The 22484-nt window shown below is 38.8% G+C and overlaps 1 protein-coding gene across 16 annotated transcripts in view; it reads right to left on the reverse strand.

Annotated features, from left to right (window-relative positions):
- The window catches only part of DLGAP1 (DLG associated protein 1), a gene marked incomplete at its 5' end in the record, with an annotated part of 855165 nt that overhangs the window by 82951 nt on the left and 749730 nt on the right, over positions 1-22484 (reverse strand). For 10 of the 16 annotated variants that reach the window (XM_081077978.1, XM_081077976.1, XM_081077968.1 and 7 more), the window contains one exon: positions 10826-10855. The exons of the other annotated variants lie outside the window; for them this stretch is intronic. In XM_081077978.1, the coding sequence (XP_080934104.1) occupies positions 10826-10855 (30 nt within the window). The remainder of the gene's footprint in view (positions 1-10825; positions 10856-22484) is intronic. 16 annotated transcript variants of the gene reach the window in all.

Raw genomic sequence — 22484 nt, forward strand, 5'->3', positions numbered from 1 at the left:
TAAGCCACCCAGTCTGTGGTATTTTGTTATAGCAACCCAAGCAGACTAGGCAATACCTCAGGAGCAAAATAATCTAAACTCCAAGAAATAGACCACAAAGACCCAGGCAGCTTTCACTAAATGCGCCTCCTCCCTGTCGTAAACGACAAAACAATGGTTTTCCTCAGGCGCTCATAGAAGCAAAGTCAAGCCACCTCATACTCAGTATGCAAAAGGGAAGAACCAAAGTGATGAGGCCTTGAATCTGTCCAGTGCCTGCCTCGCGGATCCTCTCCCTCCACCTTTGTAGAGTACATGGCAGTGATTTCCACTGCCTGCTTAGAAGGAAGGACATGGTCTTCCTTCCCCTTACCACACAGCAATTCCATACGTAACCCCACTGCGATCCCATAGGGCATAGAATAGGTATTATTGATTGTGTCCTATGTACTGCAGGTGCCAGGCCTTGGCTTATGAGACTCAGAAGTATATAAGATACTTGATTCTTGAAAAAAGTTACTGTCACTAAACCATGAATTAAAAAACCCGCAAAAAATCAAAACTAATAAAAATTTAGTTAGAGGCTGTTATAAACTAACATGTTAGCCTCATAATTGTTAAATTTATTATTAGCAAAATTCCATTACATTTGAAAATACTTTGTGGATTAGATTTTGTTTTTCATTTTATGAGAAATTCTTAAACAAGTATGATTACCAAGGAATCATAGCTAATCATAAATGAAATGAGTTTTACATATGTAATTTTAATTGCTGACCAAAAGATAAAAATTCTTTCAAATGTTTACAGAAAACAAATTCAGTTAGTGGGGATGTGGATCACTGTAATATGTTTGAAATGATACAGAATGGATTTTCTACAGGAAGCTGGGCCTGAGGCCTATGAAGTTCCTAAATCGCCTGACTACCCCATGGCAGGATGAGGACGCCAAACACAGAGAAAATGATTTGCCCACGGCAAGCCAATAAGTACAGAGGTGAAACGCAAAACCTCACCTCCACGGCACAGTGCTGCTTCTTTCTGTTCCGTGTCCTCAGGGAGCTAGCGGTCTCCAATAACACCTACATCCCTTTCTTTAATAGGATGACACAGACCAGTACCACTCACCATAAATACACATTCTGGAGTATGTTCACTTATTTGTGCTCTAGTCAATATAATTATCCACAAAAACTCACCAGCCGCTCCCTCATCCAATCGTGTAAGATGGTGCCTGAAAGCATTTGGTATCATATGTAAACCTGGAGATTTTGTTGTGTGCCATCTCCCTTAGACAGTTTATCACAAACTGAAATAAAGCCGCTTTTAGCCCTATCCAGAAACACAGGTATACTAAAAAGAAGGGTAGTGTGGTATACTAAAAGAAGGATGACTTCATGAGTTCAATTATCACTGAGTCCTAAGTTTCGAATTCTATGACCTTGAGCTAGTAACTTCTCCATACCTTGGTTTCCTAGTTTGTAAATCAGCTGATAATAACAGTAGCGACTGATTTGCTTTGAGCTTTTAATGAGATAATGTATGTACTCCCTTTTCTGGCTATAGTTACGAACATTTTATAAAGTGCATCAAAACATAAAAAGTTAACTCTTTGTATTATTACTAGCCTTCATAGCTTGTCAATAGTATAGTTGTTTGTCCAGGACTTAAAAAGTATGCCCAAGAGATAGGCTGGTAGGAATACAAAAGTCACACCCACTGTAGAGGGGCATATGGCAATACGAGTATGTGGCAGCCTGGGTCTCTGAGAAACTGTGGAGCAGAGACCTCCTGCCAGCCTTCATGGAACATATATAGTATGAGCTGGAATACTATGTTTAGCTACTGAGATTTAAGAGTCATTTGTTATTGTAACAAATCCTAACTTAATTAATGGAAAGTTTGACCCAGCAACTCCATTTTAGAGATTAATCCTGAAGACATACTAGACAAAATGAGATGTACACAAAATTATTAAGTAAAGCTTTGTTTGGAATATCAAAATATTGAGAACAATCTAAATGTGTGGCAAAGAGGATATTGGTTAGATGATTTGTGATATATCCATATAGTGCAATACTATGTAGTTGTAAAACATAACCAGAAAATTCTCTATGCAAATGTGGAAATATTACCAAGACATTGTGAAGCAAAAAACCCAAGTTGTACAATATTACTATATATAGTGCACTATCCTTTGTGTAAAAAAGGGGAAAACACATATTCATAATGCTTAAATATGCCACAAATATTTATCCATACAAAAAAAGAAAATTGATAATGGTGGGTTAAGGGGAATGGGAACTGGGCATTGAGTCAATGCCTTTTGTCTCCTGTATTTTGATTTTTGAGCTATGTGAATATTTTTTCTTATTCAACAAATGAAATAAATGCTAAAAATAAAATAAAATCACTTGCTGGCTATTTATTGCCTATAGAAACCTTGAAAATGTACCTGCATTTCCAAGTTCATGCCTGGCCATTTTCCCTTTGCACACAACACTTGGGCCTCATCTCATGCCCAGAGGCATCCTCCGCTCTGTGTGCCAGCACCTCCCTTCCTCTTTCCTTCTGTATGTCTTTCAAGACCTAGCCGTCTTCACTGGAACTAGGCATCTTTCTGATCCACCAAGGCAGAGTTCCTAGGCTGACTTTCATGTTCACTTAACTCTTTTTATATAACCTCCTGTTGCATTTTTATTATGTGAAATTATAATTATCTGTTTACATAAATGCTGTATTTTCTAGATAGCAGAACTAGGTCTGGTTCATCTTTTTACCCGTATGGTTCAGTATAGGGCACGGCATAGTGTAGGTATTTAATAACTTTATTCATTGACTTTTGTCTTGAATACTTATATTTGAATAACAATGAAGTAATAAAATGTCATGTTTAAAAATGAAGTCTTTCTATGACTGCTGCCAGAGTCCTCAAGCAGCCTGAAATGTTTCCCTCGGCGTGCTTTACAAACATAATATTCCATGTGTGCTATGACATTAAAAAGGCTGGTATGTTCCAAATCATTCTATGGAGGTAGTTTTAAAATGCTTTATTTTTAATTTGATGGACACTTGCTAGAGTAACGCTACTCCTAAGCAACATTAAAAAAAAGAAAAAAAGAAAAAGAAAGAAAGAAAGAAAGGAAAACAAAAGCACTCCAAAATTAAACTAAATCAATGACCAGATTGAAAAAAGAGAAACAGTTGAGTAAAAGCTATTTGGAGACATGCTGATCATTTTTCTTAAGTAACATGTGATTTTGATTGTGTAATATCAGTCTCATTGGTTAGATTTCCATTATAAGTAATAAAATTATATTCAATTCAGTAAAAACCAAATTCCTATTACTTAGGCAAATGATCATTACTCTTAAAAACTTAGGACATAACATCAAACAAAAGTGGTAATATCAATTTTGATAATTCAGTTTTTGAGCCAATATAATAAAAATAAAAACAATGAAACAATATAAACAAACATCTAAAATATATTCATTGCCCATGTGCCAAACACTTTACTAGGTCTCATTTTATTTAAGCTTCTTAATTATCTGAAGTGCGAAGTAGCTTTAACTCCATTTTACAGATGAGGATAGTGTGATTCAGAGACAGTAACTTGCTTCATATTACAACACAGCCAAGAAGTTACCGCCTACAAAGTTTGAACCTAGGAATGCTCTTTCTACTATTCCAAACTTTCTTTCAATACAGTTTGTTTCAAACTCAGTATTAGGCGTTATATTTGAGGAGGCCATCTATAAAATCCGCAATGAGATACAGAAGACTTAAAATGAAATTTAACTTGCCTCTATATCTCCTAACAGGCCTATATTCAACAAACACTATGCTCAACAGAGCTGTATCCAGTAGCTCTCTGTTTTCACCCAAGCATACATGTTGGTTAAAACTAGGACATACCTGAAAATCCACACATATCTCCAAAACATTTCAGATCCACAAAGTTTTTGGATTGACATCTGATTTGGCATTTCACTGATATATTATTGTAAAAATGCTTTGGCTTTTGTTTTTCAGTGAAACCAAACAAAAGTCATAATGTATGGTCTTCTGAATTAACGCATTAATGTCTTAGATAAAACTGTTGTATATACAGCTGTGGCAATATTTAGATATGTAAGCATCTCAGTTGAATACCAAATACACACAGGATCAACATCAAGTTGACTTTACAGTTAATTTTAATGGGTGTGATGGATAATTTAAGAGGGTGTGATTTCCAGGTTCATACTCCAAACCATAGCATTAAGTGATTTCAGCAGTTGTCTAAATTATGGTGTGTTTCAAAATTAACAGTAAGTTTAGACTGAACTTAATTTTAGTCTGAAAATGTAAAGGTTATTTTTCTCAATTGGGGATTGAAATACTAGAAGTGGCTTTGATATCATTATTGAATTGGCCTCAAACGCTGCTAATTAGACCACTGTCCTTAAAAGCTGCCTTCTTAGGCAGCTTAACAGGTTGGTTATTCTTTTAAAGTAAGAGCTTTGTTTAAAATGAAAACTTTCAGTAGAGTGCTAAAGATAATAAAAACAAACACATGGACATTGAAACTTACACTCTTAAAAAACAACAACAACAAAATGAACGAGCAAAAAGAAAATAAATCCGTGACTAAAACTGGCAGATTTTCCTTTATAGCTTGCCTTTGACTTATAAATTTCTATTTCTTACCTCAGGGAGGATAGTGAAGGGCAAGTTATGGTGCTTTTGGTGCAAAATGTGGTCTGGGTTATGCTAGTTTGTTGTTGGATGTTTAAGCTGCTTATCCAGCACAAACTACTAGCTTTTGGCTACCAAAGTTCAAAGATTTATAGAAGACTGCTCTCTGGATAGCTGTGGTTCCTGTCACTTTAGTTCTCCTTATTCAAAACTTCCATACTCTTGATCAGTGTTGACAAATGGCATGCTCAGGAACACTGAGAACTTATAAACTACTTCATAAAAAAACATTATTAATGTTGATAAAATCCATCTTTTCTAACACTGCATTGGATCAGCCTGAAAACCTTTTTTCTCCCACCCCCAGCGCTGGAAGAGCAGGTACCATGTTTCCCCGAAAATAAGACCTAACTGGAAAATAAGCCCTAGAATGATTTTTCAGGATGCTCATAATATAAAATAAGGTTCATATTTCCCCCCAAATAAGACCAGGTCTTATATGAATTTTTTCTCCAAAAGACACATTAGGGTTTATTTTATATTACGAGCATCCTGAAAAATCATTCTAGGGCTTACTTTCTGGTTAGGTCTTATTTTTGGGGAAACATGGTAAGAGGACAATCTCATCTGATGGGAACGCCCCCAGTTGGGGCTGTGATTGGCCCCTGACACTGTTCACTTGGGCTGATTCTCAGGGGTCATGGCTCCCAGCGAGGTGATCAGGAACTGTATTCCTTTATGAGGAGCTGCTTCCCTCAAAGCGGAGAAACAAGGGTTTACGCTGGTTGTTTGTCTACGGCTTTGCCCCAAATGAAACTGACTTTCATTGGCGTGCTATGATGTAATCCTACTGGAATGATCATGTTTACTTGATCTTTGGACATTGGAAAGAGGGAGGGCTGCAGGGAGGCTTGGGAAGTCAGCAAAGGAACAGGAAAAGGTAAAGAAGAGAACAAGAGCTTATGGAGCACCTACTGTATTCCATTCACTGTGTTAAATCAGCTTGTTTAGTCTTATAGCTGCCTTAAGAAATAGAGATCCCCATTTTATTGGTGAGGACACTAAGGCCAATAGCGGGTACTTGCCAGACCCATCCAGTTAGTGGTTAGCTTTCTGTTGCCTAAAGAACCCCCCCCCCACCCCAGCTCCATGTCTTCTATGCCACTGTGCAGAAACAGAGGCGTGCAGCTGGAATAGAGGAGGAGGGAGAGGGAAGGGAGGAAAGGGAAAAAGAAAAACAAACGAAAAAGAATGTGCGAGAGCTGAAATGCTGCCAATAGTTATTCAAGGTTAATTCTATCTGAGGTAATCCTAAGCAAGATCACAAATTAGGCATTCCTTAACTCATCTTCTTCCAGTTGCTGGGTCACATGGCTCTATCTTTGCTATTTTAGGAGGATCCTCCTTTTAGGAAGCTATCTGGTAAATTCTCAACTTAATGCTAATCCCTCCTAGAGACATTGCTATGTAATAGGAAAATTTCACCAAAAGTATAATGACAAGTCTCTGCAAAATACATTTGAAAAGAGAATACGTTTATTTGTTCAGTGATCCAGCTTCCCGGTTTAGTCTTGTATGCAGGAGTTCTGTTTTTTGTTTTTTTTTTTCCCCAGAAACAACTTTCCTGAGTCTTGCTTTCAGTTTCTACAATATTCCATTTTTAGATTCCTGACACACTGCCACCTTTCACTTTGGTGGAACAGGCATGAATTTCTTCCCCAGAGGAAGCCCTTTCCTATCTCAAAATTCATATGTTGAAATCTTAACCTCCAAGGTGATGTTATTGGAGGTGGGCTTTTGGGAGGTGAATAGGTCATGAGGATGGAGTCTTCATGAATGGGATTAGTAGTATCCTTACACCTCTCACCACGTGAGGACACAGCAAGTCAGCAGTCTGCAACCCAGAAAAGGACCTTCACTAGGCATTAAATCTGTCAGTGACTAGATCTTGGACTTCCAGCCTCCACAATTGGGAGAAATAAATCTCTGTTATTTAAGGCATCCAGTCTATGGTAATTTGTTATAGCAGCTCAAACAGACTAAGACAGGAGTATTTTTGGATACATTCCATGTTATAATATGGAAAATAGGATTTCTTAAGCAAAATAAATGAGTATCTTAGTCCTCAACACACATGTAAGGTCAGATCAGAGCTGCTATTTTCACAGGTTTGCAATACAGACATGAAGCTGTGGGTATTGTGATTTTTGAAAATGGGAACAAAGATTGTATCAAGTTTTACTTATTTTTTCCTGTACTTGAGTCATTGTATTTATTGGGTCAGAGTCCATGAGTCTGTAGAAAACACCACTTTGGATGTGACAACAGTCCTACGTTCCCCGCTTTGATGGGGACTGTGGACAAATAAGACACTTTAAAAATATCTAAATAAAATGAAGTGACAAAAATTAAAAAGGAAAACATGAAGTGATAAAAATTAAAAAGGAAAACAGAAGCTCTACATGCCAAGGGGAGCTTTTGTTTATGCAATCGAAGCTGTTCAGAGAGACGTGAGGTTTTACTGTTAACATTTACATTTCACCTTTAGTGCTAACTGAATCCCCCCAGTGTCCCCACCAAGGGGCCATCAAAAGTGGGCCACGGCTTGGAGAATCATCTTGTCTGAGTTTTTCATAGAGGCTCATCTGTTTCCATTTTAAAAGACATGCAACTTTTCCAAAGAAGCCAAACTTCATTCTTTCATATAGGCTCTGAAAAGAATTTGATGTCATTTTGGTATTTTGGAATCTCACCTACCTATAAGGTATAAGCAAATTGCCTTTGAGGCAAATCTCATCACAGAACACGCCCTGGTTATCAGTTGGAAGGGCCTGTCATCAGTCTCCCTGCCTCACCTTGTCCCTCTGGACTTGCCGCCTCCCAGCCCCAATGCTCCCCACTCCCCACATGTCTGAACACACCTTGTATGTTGGATAAAGAGCTTCAGGCTGGGGCTCCCTGGCAAGAAACAGCTGCCTACGGAACATCAGAGCGATTCTAATCAGGCATGACTCAGCTCTTCCGTGACCTCTGTTCTCATTTTTCCTTGATTAGTTCGGTGTGCTGGTCCTACCTGCGGAAATACGTGTCTGCTCCCCGCACCCCTCACCCCCTGCCCTCTCCAATTTCAAGAGGGAAAATCCCTTTTAAGAGGGATATTTAGAAGATTCTATCATGGTATTCTTGCCGTAAATGGTCTTTCTCTTCTTGCCATTGCCCCAACTATCTCCCTTTACCCCAATTTGCTGTGTGGATGTTTCTTTCTTACCCCAATTTTCTCAGAGTATGGGATTATCAATCTAAAATTAGAACCCAGAATTCATCAGTGTTAGCAATAGAACTTTGCAAATATTTCTTTTAAACTCAAGTTTTTGGCTGTTCAAATAGTACTTGATCATAAAATAATTAAAGCATTGATTAATGCGTGTTTCTGTTTAAGTACAATTTTAAATCTTTAAAGTGTGAAAGGACAATTTATTTTAACCTTACCATTACTGTGACATAGCTTTTTTCTTTCTGTTGATTTTAAAAGCTTACATGAAGCTGCAAAATGCTGAAGGGGGCACCCTGCTTCAGAAAAAGAGAAGGGACAAAACTGCATGACAAAAAGACTTGGTAGAAAGTAGCAAAAGGAATCTTCGTTGATTTTCTTTTATGACTTTGCCATTGTTTTTCCTTAAAAAGAACAGAAAAGATAACCTACATAAAATATTAATGCTATTTTCAGAGTTCTAGGATAATGCAGAACAGAGTCATTTTTCAAAAAAAGGAAATAGATTTCATTTCTCTCGTAGTGGATCCCCTCCACTGATTTGCATATTCCTTGACATGATAAGCAGTATGAAGCTGCCTTGTGTTCATTCCACAGATGGAAAATAGCAAGTACAGAAATTAGCTAAGCGTTCACAAGGACTACCATCTGAGGTTTGATTTTGAATCAAGAGATAGTGTCCAAAACACATTCCACTGAGCATGCTTGTCAAAAATCTCACATTCCAGATGCACGAAGAATGCATGCATTGAGCACACACACATCTCATCCAACAACTGCACCCCAGGTGGCCCCTGCACACACGTGTTCCAACACAATTACAACAGAGCATGCTCCCAAGCTTTCAAGCTTCTTCTACAGCCCTCAGCCAACCAGCTGGCAAAAAAGATGCTCAAGCAGCAGTTGAAGTGGGCCTGACCTCTGGTACCCATGGCCACTCCAGAGAACTTCCTGTGAGCCCCAGGGACTCAGAGGAGGTGATGAGGAGGTTGCCAAAAAAAGCCCCAGGCTGTCAGTCTGCTTTCTGCCATCATTATTCCTCACTCTCATCTTTCCCTGGAGAACATAAACCTGTTTGGGGCGGGGTGGGGTGTGTTCAGATAGGCCATGCTACCCTGTAGTAACAATAGCTACTAGCAAAATGATGAGCAGGACAATAGTTCTAGCAGAACAATAGTTTTTACATTATCTACTGTTCTCTTGGCTTTCTGGCTTAAAAAAATTATTTTGTTTTTCTATCCTTTTGTTGCAAATGGAATACTGTGCTTAAGCCAAGCAGGCAATGTAAAACTCTGACTTCAAAGCCACTTCTTGATAAAACATAAAACATCCGAGGGTAAAATTCTACAGATAATTAACTGAAACTCAGTGCCCACTTGCCACGGCAGTTTCTGCAGGCAAGATCTTTCTCATTGTCCTGCTTGCTTTTGTTGCTGTTTCTCCTGTGTTTTGCTGGGAAGGGAGAGGTTTGGAATCCTCTCAGTAAAATTGAACGTTACCGAGCACCGGGAAACTGAATTTCTGCTTAGCCTCGCAGAGGCCTGACACATGCACTGTGTCCTTGCTGGTTTCTTTAGACAACATCGTTTTGCATCTCTCACTCTGGAAACACCACTGCCTGCGCCTTCTCCTGATCCTTTCCTTACTTTAGAGGAGCAGCAAACTTTCTCCCTGAATATCAGAAATATTGCCTTTTCAACTTTGTTTTGTAAAATGTGATGGTACTAAATCTATGTAAGGCACAGAGTCCCCCTCTTTGGATTTGCTGGTCTTGTGGGTACATTACTGAGCTCCTCTCTCATCTCCCAGCCTTCAAACTCCAGCCCTTCCAATCCCTTTGCTTGAGTCAAGCAGATGGTCTCTCCACTCCAATCCCCCTTGCATTTGTCCACTCCCCACCTCCATGCATTGCCAATTCATCAAGCCACATCTCCCTTTAAATGTGAAGACTCACCTTAAACCCCACCACCTCTTCCAAGGAGCCTCCCCTGATTAAGTAGGGGCGAAGAAACCTCCGAAGCATGACTGACAAACTCCCAATAGATGAGAACACACACACCCCAAAACAAACACAGAAACTCACAAAAAGAGAAAATTACACATTCTCTACTTTTGGATTGTATGCTCCTATGAGATTAACTTTGTACCAATAACCAATTAATCATTTCAAACAATGGGGTATTTTTAATATTGTTGGGAATCACTCAGCAAAATGCTGCTGTTTTTTCTTTCCCACTGATTCTTTCTTTAAATCCGTCTCCCTTTTCTTCTCAGCTTCTTGAATGCACAATGAAAATGGATTGTCACTTGCCCTACACGGGTGATGTGGAAAACACTAAAAGAAGCTGGTCTTCAGAATACCTCCTGGGTCTTTGGTCACATTGCCAAGGAAGAACCTGTGTTTGAGACTGATATATGCCTTAGCCACTTAATTTTCTTGTCAAGGAAGACTTAATGACTGTATGCCTACATATTTCCTGGGCAAATATGTCTGCTATGTTGGGATAGGGGACTGAAAACTCTAGAGAAGGCCCTGCTGAAAGAATGGGGGGCAAGGTTCCTGACAAAACTGAATGTCCAGCCTCAAATAAGGCTGTTGGAGAGTAAGGGGATTTCTAAAGAGCACTGGATCGGAGGCAATCACATTATAAAATAGAAACAGATATGTCCACTTATCAGTGCTGCCCTCTTGGGTCAGCGTTAATGCCACTTATGGAGGGCTGAGAGATTTGTGGCATAAAATGACCAGAATGAAGAAAAACACAGATGGAATGGTGAAAGCTGGCAATTAGAACATGGCGTCCAACACCACTGCCACAGAAGCTTTCTAGTTACAAAGCCACGTTATGCAACCTTTAAGCAAAACATTACTGATTTTGTGGTTGTAAAACGTACCTTCAACCGCAGAACTCAGTTTTATGACACCTTGAATAAAAACAAAAAGTGGCGGTTATATAATGTACCCGAATTACCTTTTTCAGTCTTCTCATAACAAACACATGCTTCAGATCTGGATTTTTTGCTGGCATTTTGAGAATTTAAACAAATATCAACTTCAAAAACTAATTTTCAGCCCTTGTTTAGACTTGATGGGTGTCTTTATTCCCCATGAAAATCATTTGGGAGAGTTTTTCACTAAATAAGGGATTTGATATGTTTTTGGATAAAAGGACGAGTCTGTCTGAATGACAATTTCTGTATATAAATCATGCTGGATAATGAATGGATTGATAAAACTTCACACAACAGACACCATTGTCTAGTACTTCTTCCTGTTTATTACTGTGTATAGGGATCATTTGCTACATGTTGGAAACAGGTTTCTGTTGAAACATATAACAGGTGGTTAAAAACATGGTGTGATCTGGCAATTTCCTCCTCTGGAGAGGGTGGGTCACAGACTATTTTCTGGTCTGATGTGTTCAGTGTTCCTGCTTCCTGCAGGTCATACAGTGAACAGGCTATTTGAGCATGACAAATTGTTTATGAAGCAAGTGGATATTACCCTTGACTGGATATTCACGTGCATTTTTGGTGAATTTAAAGGTGAAAATACTAAACTAAGATAAATTAGACCTGGTCCAAAGATTTGATGAAAAAAGTACTTTCTTGTAAGTCATAGTTTTAAATAAATCATATTCCCCAAACTTTATGTGGTAGCCATGATACTTTAAGCTGAGCAAAAACGTCTACAGTTTCATTTGGTTGACATTCTGGTTCTCTTTCAAGCTGGAGGAGTTTCAAATTGAAAATGGAAACAAAACTGGCAAACCAAATTGGTATCAGCATGAACACACTCTGATTTTAACAGATTACATTCACAAAGAGACAAACTTGTTCTCCATTATAACTTTCCCCAAAAGCTATTTTTAAGTTATCTGTTGAATTTCATGTTTCCTGCAGAACCAGTAGTGTCTGCTTAATGTTTAACAATGGGCTCTTCAGGTGAAAAAGTGTGCATATTTATGCATGCTTATTATATATATGTGTGTGTGTTTATTATAAAATTTTCTGATATTAATGATTCGCAGTACACAATCTACAAAGAACAATATAATATGTAATATTCTTCATTCCAATTTCCATATAGCCAATTGATTCTCACAGAATGCTTTAATTGATTTTGGCTAAATATTTGTATCCATAGCTAGTAGATTTATCATCATTTGACAAAATCATGCATCGAATTGCATCCGAATTTGTTCTTTTCCCAGTAAATTTATTATCATTACTTTTTTTATGTTACCCACTGTTAAACTATTTTTCACTTTCATATAAATTATTTTCATTGTATTAAAACTCTTTCAACTTCAACTATGTAAATGCTCCCACCATGGCCTATTTCAAGCTACCAACTTGATGTCACTGAACATTGATGGGCAGTAGCAACACCATTACGTAGTGTGTCACTATACAAGTACAGTAGATATAAACAACCTTAAGAGTATGGAGAGTAAAATGTAGTCAAATGATTAGGAAGGAAAGAGTTTTAGGTATTTGTTTTTAAATACAATTTATTTAATTGTAAGTTTAAATAATTTAATTTGTAAAAATGGCTGTGTTTAATAATGGGCTCACAAAATTCCTGAAAATGTTAATAATTGGCTTTTGCAAACTAGTATGAACCAGGTCTGGCATGGCATTGTCATAACTGATGTTTCTTTACACTCTGGCCCAGAAAAGAAAATCTTCATCTTCAGAATACTTTCAGAGATATTCACAAAAAGGGTTATAATTTAACAGAACAAGCCGAATGTGAGTAAGATTAGCATTTACTGTTATTTTGCCAGTAATTTCAAAACCCTTTACACCTATCGTACACAAAAATATTCTATACACAGATCACCCTGGAAATAATAGTTATTGACAATCAACTAAGAACACAACCTAAACGAATTTGGCATTCTTTTGGTCAGTCAACTATGCCAACAGGTATGAGTCACTGGCTTATTAAACAATGATCCTGTTTTTTTTTTAAAACAGTCTTTATACAGAAAACCAGGTCAAAATATTGATTTTTTTCAGCCATTTTTTTTTTTTTTTTAAGATTTTATTGGGGAAGGGGAACAGGACTTTATTGGGGAACAGTGTGTACTTCCAGGACTTTTTTCCAAGTCAAGTTGTTGTCCTTTCAATCTTAGTTGTGGAGGGTGCCATTCAGCTTCAAGTTGTTGTCCTTTCAGTCTTAGTTGTGGAGGACACAGCTCAGCTCCAGGTCCAGTTGCCGTTGCTAGTTGCAGGGGTCAGCCATTTTTATTTTTGTATATAACCATGGTGTCAGCAACAGTTATTCAAATGAAAGGACAACAATGTGCTCTAATCAGTGTGTAGAAAGGGGCTCTATGCAAGTAAAGTGAGAAAATCTCAACAAATTCTTATGAAAGATGTGGGGGGTGGTGGACCAGAGCCCAGTAATATACATTTATTGAGTAAGGGGAAAAGGTAAGTTAAGAAACAAATGCAAGTCTGACTTTAGAACTTTAACTATACAGATACATTTAATAAAAGCATTAGTGACTTATTAGTTCCATATGGACTGCTCTTCTTTTTTTAAACCCCAAATCAAGCTTTTCTCTATAGTAGGGATAGGATTTTATATTGCAAAGTAACTATGTTATAGTGAAAAACTAGAATTAGCTAAATCTAATTAGATAGCTAATATTAAGAAAAATTATATGAGGGGAAATATATCTTTTATCTTTTATCTTAAAATACAAATATTTTAAAAATTTGAATATTTACAAAATGATTGATGTTGATGCTGAAAAGCTACACACAGCACTGCTGACTTTCAGGACACACAATAGACATTATCAGGTGACTGGCTGACATTGACATGGCCTGGAATTCAGGGTAAGCCATAACACATACATATAAGAGTATATTTATATACACAATGGGTGCTACCCTCCACCACCCCACATTTAATTCTTCATAGTCTGCAGAAATATTTGAAAAATAAAATAGAAGAAAAAAAGAGAGAGAAAAGGAAAAGAAAACCAACTGTTCTGTCCTCAACTTACTATCTTTAGTGTAACAAAATTCCTAATCTTGTGAGTGATTCACGCAGACTAAGTCCATTGTATCCCTGCAGGTCAGAGCCAATCACTAACCAGATATGCTTCCTGCAGCCGTTGTCCAACTCCAAAATTATTCCACCCTCTTTTCTACCACTTTCACTTAATGATTAATTTCAACTGATCTAAAATAATTCTTAGAAGGAAGAGTTAGGTTAAAGTAATTCAAACTAAAGTGTGAATAACTAGGGTTCACTAACACCCTCCAATGACATCTCATTTTTATTGAACTATCAATCAAATGTTTAGCCCTGGCCAGCAAGGCGCTGCGTGATATATCCCTGTTTATTTCCCTATTTTTTTCCACTTCATCTCACATGACTTTTTCCCTTATTCAAGATGCTTTAGTTACTACGGTATTCTCCCTGTGCTTTGCAATGCTAATTCTTTTCTGCCCCTGGCTAGTGCACTTGCTGCTTCCTCTGGCTTGAATGCTCTCCCCTAACCTACCAGGTATGTTCCTAAAGCTAGCTCTTTTTCTTCAGTCAGATTTTACTTCAAATGTCACTTCCACGGAGAGTTCTTCCTTGATTATTGTATTTAGAGCAGCCCCAGTAATAACTCTCTAGACCATCTTCCTTTTTTATTGTTTTTTTTTTTTAAATAAAAAATCACTACTTGGAATTATCTCATCAACTTATCATTTGGTTCCTTGTTTTTATCTATCTTCCTCAACAGAACAAAGCAGAATGCAGTCGTGCACCTGGTCTGTCTTGCTCGCTGCTGTAACTGACTAGAAGAGTGCCTGGCATAGAGCAAATACTCAGTAAATGTTATTGAGTGAATAAGTGACCGTTCTCAAGTATTTCCAGGTGTCCTAAAAGAATATTTTATCAATCCCAGCAAATGTAATTCAAATATATTATCTTAACTGTGGCTATTTTTGAACAGAGTCCTCAGAGGCTGGTTTTCATGGATGTTAGTGAACATTGACATGTGTAGTGAATATATGTAAGTTGCAGTAAATATTTAGGTTTCAGGATTATAATGTTAAAAAGGTTCCCAAGAAGGAAGTTTATCAACTAGTTAGAGACAAGATGATACCCTAAATGGACTTCAAGGAATATTAGTTAATTGAGTTTATATCCAAGTATTTCTAGAGTCTGCAGTTCTCGTCTCTACTGTCATCACCTTAGGCTAAATTATCATAACAATGTTCACATGAATCTGTGTTCACATGAATCCGTGTTCACATAAGATACGTGTAGAGAAAGAGGAACTAAAAAAGAGCCATTCAGTCTTTAATATTCTCCTTCCAATACATTCTTATACTGAAGCTGGAGTGATCTTTTCAAAAGGCAAGTCCATTATATGATATCCTTCACCCCTTTAAAAGTCTTAAACGGTGTTTCATTATTCTTAAGCTAAAGATCAAAAGCCTTAATGTGACTTGCAAAGCTTTTCATGATGTCACCCATGGCAGAATAAAAATGGCTACAAATTCCTCCATACACCTCCCATAGAGAGGTGGGGCTTATGTGCCTTCTTGAATCTGGGCAAGCTCTGTGACTGCTTTGACCATTACAATATAGTGGAAATGATGCTCTCCCAGTGTTTGTGCTCAGGCCTTATGAAACATACAGCTTCTTCCTCCTGTCTCTTGGATAATTTCCTCTCGGAACCCCGAGAATCCAGGTCAGAAGTTCTGAGACTACTATGATGGAAAGGCCATGTGTAGATATTCTGATAAACAGTATCAGCCGAGGGAAGAAGTTAGAAGACCAGGAGGAAACTGTTGGTGAAAGCTGGGAGGACAGCAAAAAGAATTGTCTATGGAGATTGGAAGAAAAGACAACTTTTCTGATATGGTGGCAGAAAGTTTGGCAACATTATGTAGTAACATGGAAAATAGGAAATATACTTAATCAATTCTTAGATTTTAGTAAGATTTCCAGGCAGAATGTTTAAAGTACCAATTTGTTTTATTAAATAGTTGCATATGATAAAATATAGATATAGATGAGTTTAAAAAGGAACTGTTCAGTTTTCAAGCAAAATTTAGAAAAAATATAGAGCTAGTACTTGTCAGTTTAGAAAAACGTAGAAGGGCTTCACATCCCGAGACTTTTTAAAGCAAAAGGCCTCAAAGTCGGAAATTGACTGAGTGGGAAAATCATCATAAGGGTGTGGCTGTAAGACGCTTATAAAATGATTTTAGAAAGATTTAAGATTGTGCCTCTAAGTTTGTAAAGAGACAAAAAGACTTCTAAGAATCCTCAGGGGATTGTTCCACAGCACCCTGACTCTGAGCCCAGGCCGAAGAAGGGCCTGTCTTGAGAATTGTGAACCTGTGTTTTGTCTAATGGAGTGAAGTCTAATAAGAGTCATCGGAAGCCCATAAAGATTTTAGAGAAGTGTATTAGTGGATACATTATCAACTTGGACAAAAATGGGCAGAAGTAGTTCAAAGTGAAAAAAACATTTTAAGCCCCCAAACTTCTATGGTTAGGAAATAGGCTAAGAAGATCATTCAGCTGTAAATGCCATTTCTTATGTGCTATGGACTGAACTGTGTCCCCATCTCCAATCGCCCCAACCCTAACCAATTCATATATTGAGGTCCTGTATACTGAGGTCCTAACTAATCCCCAATGTGGGGCCTTTGGGATATAATTAAGCTTGATAAGGTAATGAAAGTAGGACCCCCATGATGGGATCAGTGTCCTTATGAGAAGAAGATATAGTTCTCTCTCTCCACATGTATGCACTGAAGAAAGGCCACATGAGCACACAGCAAGAAGGCAGCCATCTGCAAGACAGGAAGACAATCCTCACCAGAACCTAACCATGCTGGCACCCTGCTCTCAGACTTCCAGTCTTCAGAACTGGGAGAAATATCTGTTGTTTAAAGCAGCCAGTCTGTGGTATTTTGTTGTGGCAGCCTGAGCTGACTAAGACATTATGGAAACAGTATAATTCAGAAGGTGCAACCAACCAAGAGTTTGGAGGGTAGAGACAAGAACTGCAGAGAATAATTCCCAGGGAGCAGGACTGGGCTTCCCCGTCAAGGGACTGGTATTATTCGAATTTCAGAATTGCTATGAAGCAGAGATTGCTACATGTCCCTTTTTCCTCCAGTATTTGAATGAGTGCTCATTGCATTTATCTAAACTGTATCACCAGTGTGTCCTGGATGTGTGTAGAGCAGACACATATCCATTCTAGTTCACAAATCTTCATATTGAGAGAAACTGTACTACAGAACTGTATCAAAGGAATGTCATTAGCACCTGAACCTTATTTAGATGGTAGGAACCTGGACCTCAACGTTGAACTTCATGCCATAAAGAGATAAGATTTTTCAGAGGGCTTTAGAAGAAGTGAGTATATTTTGCCTTACAGAGGAATCTAAATAATATGTGTCCACAGGGTAAACCATGGCTGACTAAAGATGGCCACAAATTAATTGAAACTGTTCCAATTCAGAGGTGGCATCTCTGTCATTCTCCTTGATGTGGGAGGGCTCTGTGACTGCTTTGACCAATACGGTGGAGTCATGCTAATGTTAATATCTGGGCCCAGACCTTATGACTTCCTGTCTTTTGGACACTATCCCTGAGAGCCTTGAGCTGTCATGTAAGAAGTCCCGAAGCTGCAATGCTAGAGTTGCCACTTAGAGGTGCTCTGTTCAACAGTCTCAGAGGAGCTCACACTCCCAGACATTGAAACCAAGGTGCCAGGTATGTGAATAACGAATGCCATCCTGGACCCCCCAGACTCGCCCAACCTCTCGAAATGTGGAACAGAGGATCACCCAGCTGCACCCTGCCTACATTCTTGACCTATAAGACCACAGCGTATAATAAAGTGGTTGTTTTTAAGCTGCTATGCTACACTTTGGGGTAATACTATAATGTAGCAACAGATAACTAAAACAGTTACCTATGTCTAAATTCTCTGACCTCACCTTCAATCTCATCTCTTAGCTTTCTGTACTACAGCCATCCCACCCTTTGAATTCTCTGAATATTAAGATGTGCTCTCCCTCACCCTTGTTGATCTTTCAACTCTTAGTTTATGAGTGTTTTGTCAGGGACAATCTCCCTGACCCTCTAGATTAGTTTTTTTGTTACAATAGATTCTCCCATAAGAACCGTAGTCCTTTCTTTCAGAGCAGTTACCTCTGATTATTTCATTAATGCCAACCTCCTCCTCCAGACTGTACACTCCATGAAAAGAGAACAGGACTCTTTGATCATCACTGAATTCCCAGAGTCCAGCAGTGTGTCTGGACAAAGTAAGCACTGAGTAAATATTTGTTAAGTAGATGAATGAAATATTTGATGCAGCTGATAAGGACTCCCTCCTTACCATAGCCTTTTAATAATTGTGCCATGATTCTTCTCTCACATACTGTGAACATTTGGATTCGAAATCTTGTAATTGGGGAAGGGCAGTGTGACTTAATATTAGGCCGATGCTCCTGCCTTGTTGCTGTCTGTGAAGGCAGCGCCGCACAAATGATGTTGATGAAGTTCCTTTTTGTAAGCAACTCCTCTTCCTGGTACAGAGACTAGGAAGCGACAGGCTGCTTCTGGGCGTGTGTGGGCACAGGAGTTCAGAGACAGAAAACAGTCAGTGCCTGCTCACGTTTATGTCTTTGGTGAAAATCAAGGAATATTCCTGAGAATCTAAAGAAAGGCGCAGGTGCTCAAGTTGTTTCAATTATTTCTAAGTTTAAGTTTAGAAATAATTTCTTACTAGGTTATGAGCTCTTTTCTATCGTATCCCTTCACCCAAAACTGTGCAGGAAGGAACTGCGATGCTGTATGCCTGAGTGCTGTTGTCTAGGTAAAGACTCTGTGCCTTCCATAACCACTGCCCCCAGAGTTGTTCTTTATATCTGATTTGTATTCTGCTGTTTTCTCCAATGCACTTCCCCACACTTATTTAGTCCTGTGGATGTGGAAAATAGATGATCCATTGGAAATAGTGTTTCTTAACATTTTTCTGTTCTATTTTTATAAGTTTTTAGCCAGTCATGTTTGCTGTAAGTGAAATAAGCCCCCGTATCTATAAATGTTCTCATAACTTCGATTTTATAATTTACAAAGTATTTGCCTCATTATATTTCTACTTAACACTAGTCTCCAAAAGGGTCCATGTACAATATTTCATTAAACAATTTCAGTAGAGCTCCAGTCAGAGAAAGGAAGACCTTCATTTACTCCTAATATTCCCACTCTTTTTAAAAGAAAACAATCCCGAATGGCAGGGCTACTATGTAGACAGGCATTTTCTATGTCATTTTAGTGAATGCACACACTCTGGGACTTTGCCCATTTCGATTTCGCTGATTTATTCTCCCTCCCTAAGTGCACAATACTATACTTGTCCCTTTTGAACATGTAACAGATTAAAGAGCTGGGCAGGAGGCAGATGTAGGCACACCTTTGATCTCTCATCCTTGGGGGTTAAGAGAGGGCAGACACCTGGCGGCTGCTGAGCTGGAAACAAAACACAGCCTGGACTGGAATTACCTTAAAGGGAACCACAGCTCCAGCCAGAGGTACAACTGGATTGGCTGAACGGGCACGGAGGGAGGAGAGCCCACAGGTGGGCAGGGGCCATAACAGAGAGTCCCAGCATTATGATTCCGGCTAGCTGGGGCTTGGTAAGAATGATCATTTGTTAGGCGAGGACTAGAAAGATCAGGCAACTGTACCAAGAGAAAAATGAAACGTAATTCTTTGTAATACGCAAACTAAGTAATATTGCAAACTGTTCAGCTGTGCACAAATGCTGTAAGGCAATTTTGATGGCAATTCAGGAAGCTTTCAAAGAAAGGGATTTAGTAACATTTTCCCCGCTCTTAGTGGAACTTTCTTTTTAGTAAGGATTTCTTTGCACCGGGATGTTGTAAATGTTCTTAGTCAAAAGGAGACTGGAGCGTTTCCTGTGATTTTCGGTGAAACTGCATTGCCCCCTGGCGTCTGAATGCGATTGTTACACCATCACATAACCTAAAGAATGCCAATCAAGCTGGGTAAGGATGCAGACAGACCAATCTCTGATCAGAGACTATAGTTTGAAACCTCAAATCTAGACGTGGTTTAATAAGACCTGGAATGAAAAATTGAAATTAAGACTCTTTCCTTCTCTACCATCAGCGGAATCTCCTGAGATTTTCAAGTAACTCTTAAAAGAAATGGATAAGACTCTAATCTGCCAATTTTTAACATACAAGTGGTCATGTGAGTGGCTGCCACACACCTACCCATTTTCCAGAACCAGTTTACATATCTCTTGTGCAGTAAAACCTCTCCTGACTTCTCAGCATTTGGCACACACCTGAACGGTCACGGCTTTCTCTGCCTTCATGCTTCGCTCTCTGATGGAAACTTGAATGTGGGGCTTATACCTGATTTATCTTTCACTGTGACTATAATGGTCCTGGCAGATGCTATGTATCTAACAAAAATGTGTTGTTTGTTGGTTGCATATAGAAATGCTGTTCACAATAGGATCAAATACACTTCTTGATCAACAGCCGCTGACAGTCAATATAGTAACCAAATTGGAGACAGGGGAAGGGGAACGGGGTCCTTGGAAGGGACTTAGGGGGTCCTTAAGCTCCCTGAAACTGTCAGGCACTATGTCCAATTATGGGGGAGAATGGTTAGCATAATCTAAAGCTAGAGCATATCTAGCTCTAACAATCTAGGGATCTAGAAAACTATTTAAACTTTAACTTCCATTTCTTTTCCCAAGTGAACCTCCATTCTAGAGAGATCGTTGAGTATATTCATCATCACCAATTTAATTGCAAATTTCTTTGGGGCAGATATTTCTAAGAGTAAGTGTAAATCTTCTGAATGATCTTGAAGACAATGTGACATGTTGACTGAGGCCATCAATCTTTAGCTGGCTGACCATTAGCATGAGACGTTGGGGTCGGGACAGGTTATGTGTTTTGAAGGGCAGAATATAAAGGCACCAGAACTATGAGTCAAGGGTCAGATTCACCTATTTACAATGGATCCATGGTTATTCTGCTTTGGATATTATCTTAGGACAGAAGAAATGACCAGATTTGAATGATCAATTGCATTAGGATGGGTCAAGAGGTTGATATTATCAGCAAAACTGCGTTTAGGTTATAATAAATATTGTCACATTAATACTATCAATAAAAGCTTCTTGAAGCTATTTGTCATGCTTTTAATTAAAATAAAAAAATTTGGGGCGACGAGTGTCTCAGTTTGTTAGAGCGTGGGCTCTGGGCAACAGGGATGCTGGTTGGATTCCTACATGGGCCAGTGAGCTGTGCCCTCCAAAACTAGAATGAAGTCAATGAGCTGCAGCTGAGCTCCCGGTGTCCAGATGGCTCAGTTGGTTGGAGCGCTTGCTCTCAACCACAAGGTTGCCGGTTCGACTACTGCAAGAGATGGTGGGTTGTGCCCCCTGCAACTGACAACTACAACTGGACCTGGAGCTGAGCTGCGCCCTCCACATCTAAGATTGAAAGGACAACAACTTGACTTGGATGGAGCTGATGAGAGTCCTGGGAAAAACACAACACCGTTCCGGTCCTGGAAATATACAAAACTGTTCCCAAATAAATAAATAAATAAAAATTTCAAGGAAGAAGGCCAGCATAGTAGAGGCACAATTCATAGCTGTTAAGAGCTTGAATTTTGGAGTCAAACTTAATAGGTACAAACATTGACTATGCCACTGACCAGCCATTAAAGCTTGAAAAAGTCACTCAAATTTTCTGTGTCTCAGTGTCCTCAATGATCAAAATGAGTATATGCCACTAATAGCATATACTGTTTGGTACCTAGTAAATGCTCAATAAGTGTTTGTTGATGTAAACCATGTGAGTTTCCCATTATGGTTAACTAGGGGAGATTAAAATACAATTCTGTACTGTTGAAAGAGCCAGGCTCCAGGCCATGACCATTCTTTGAGACATTATTAAAGCTCCCAAATAAAAGGAATGTTCTAGGTAGTAGGGCTTCTTTAGTGCTGGTCTTTCCCCTGAGCCTGGCCACAATGCAAACCTGGAATTAAGCATATCACTGACACATCCAGACTGGCATAACTGGACTTCTGAGAGTATGTTGGGGCCTGAGAAGGTCCATCCTTGTCCCATTCCATTGCAGAGCTCCACTCTCAGAGCTAGCCCAGAGCTTGAAAGGTCACTGGGAGTGAGGGTCAAGGGCAGTGTTCTTTGACCCTGCTTCCTTTTGAAAGGGTCCAGAATACTATACGGTGGCATAAAATTATTTTGAGCTGTTGGCATTTGAGAATAGGCTTTTTTCTTAATTCCCTCATCTGCGTAAAAGCAGAGCCTCTCCAAAGAACTCAGTTGTCATAAATCTACTCCTCAGGAGTTTCTTCAACCACAGAAGATTGACTCTTATCACCAGAAAGGAGAAATGTCACCATTTAAACAGACATTGTCACAAAACTATTACATCTCTCACCTATTCTCTGAGGAGCCCATTTTATCTTTCCTAAAAGTCTTTCGT

This window comes from Rhinolophus hipposideros (assembly GCF_964194185.1).
Source record: "Rhinolophus hipposideros genome assembly, chromosome: 17".
Taxonomy (NCBI): Eukaryota; Metazoa; Chordata; class Mammalia; order Chiroptera; family Rhinolophidae; genus Rhinolophus; species Rhinolophus hipposideros.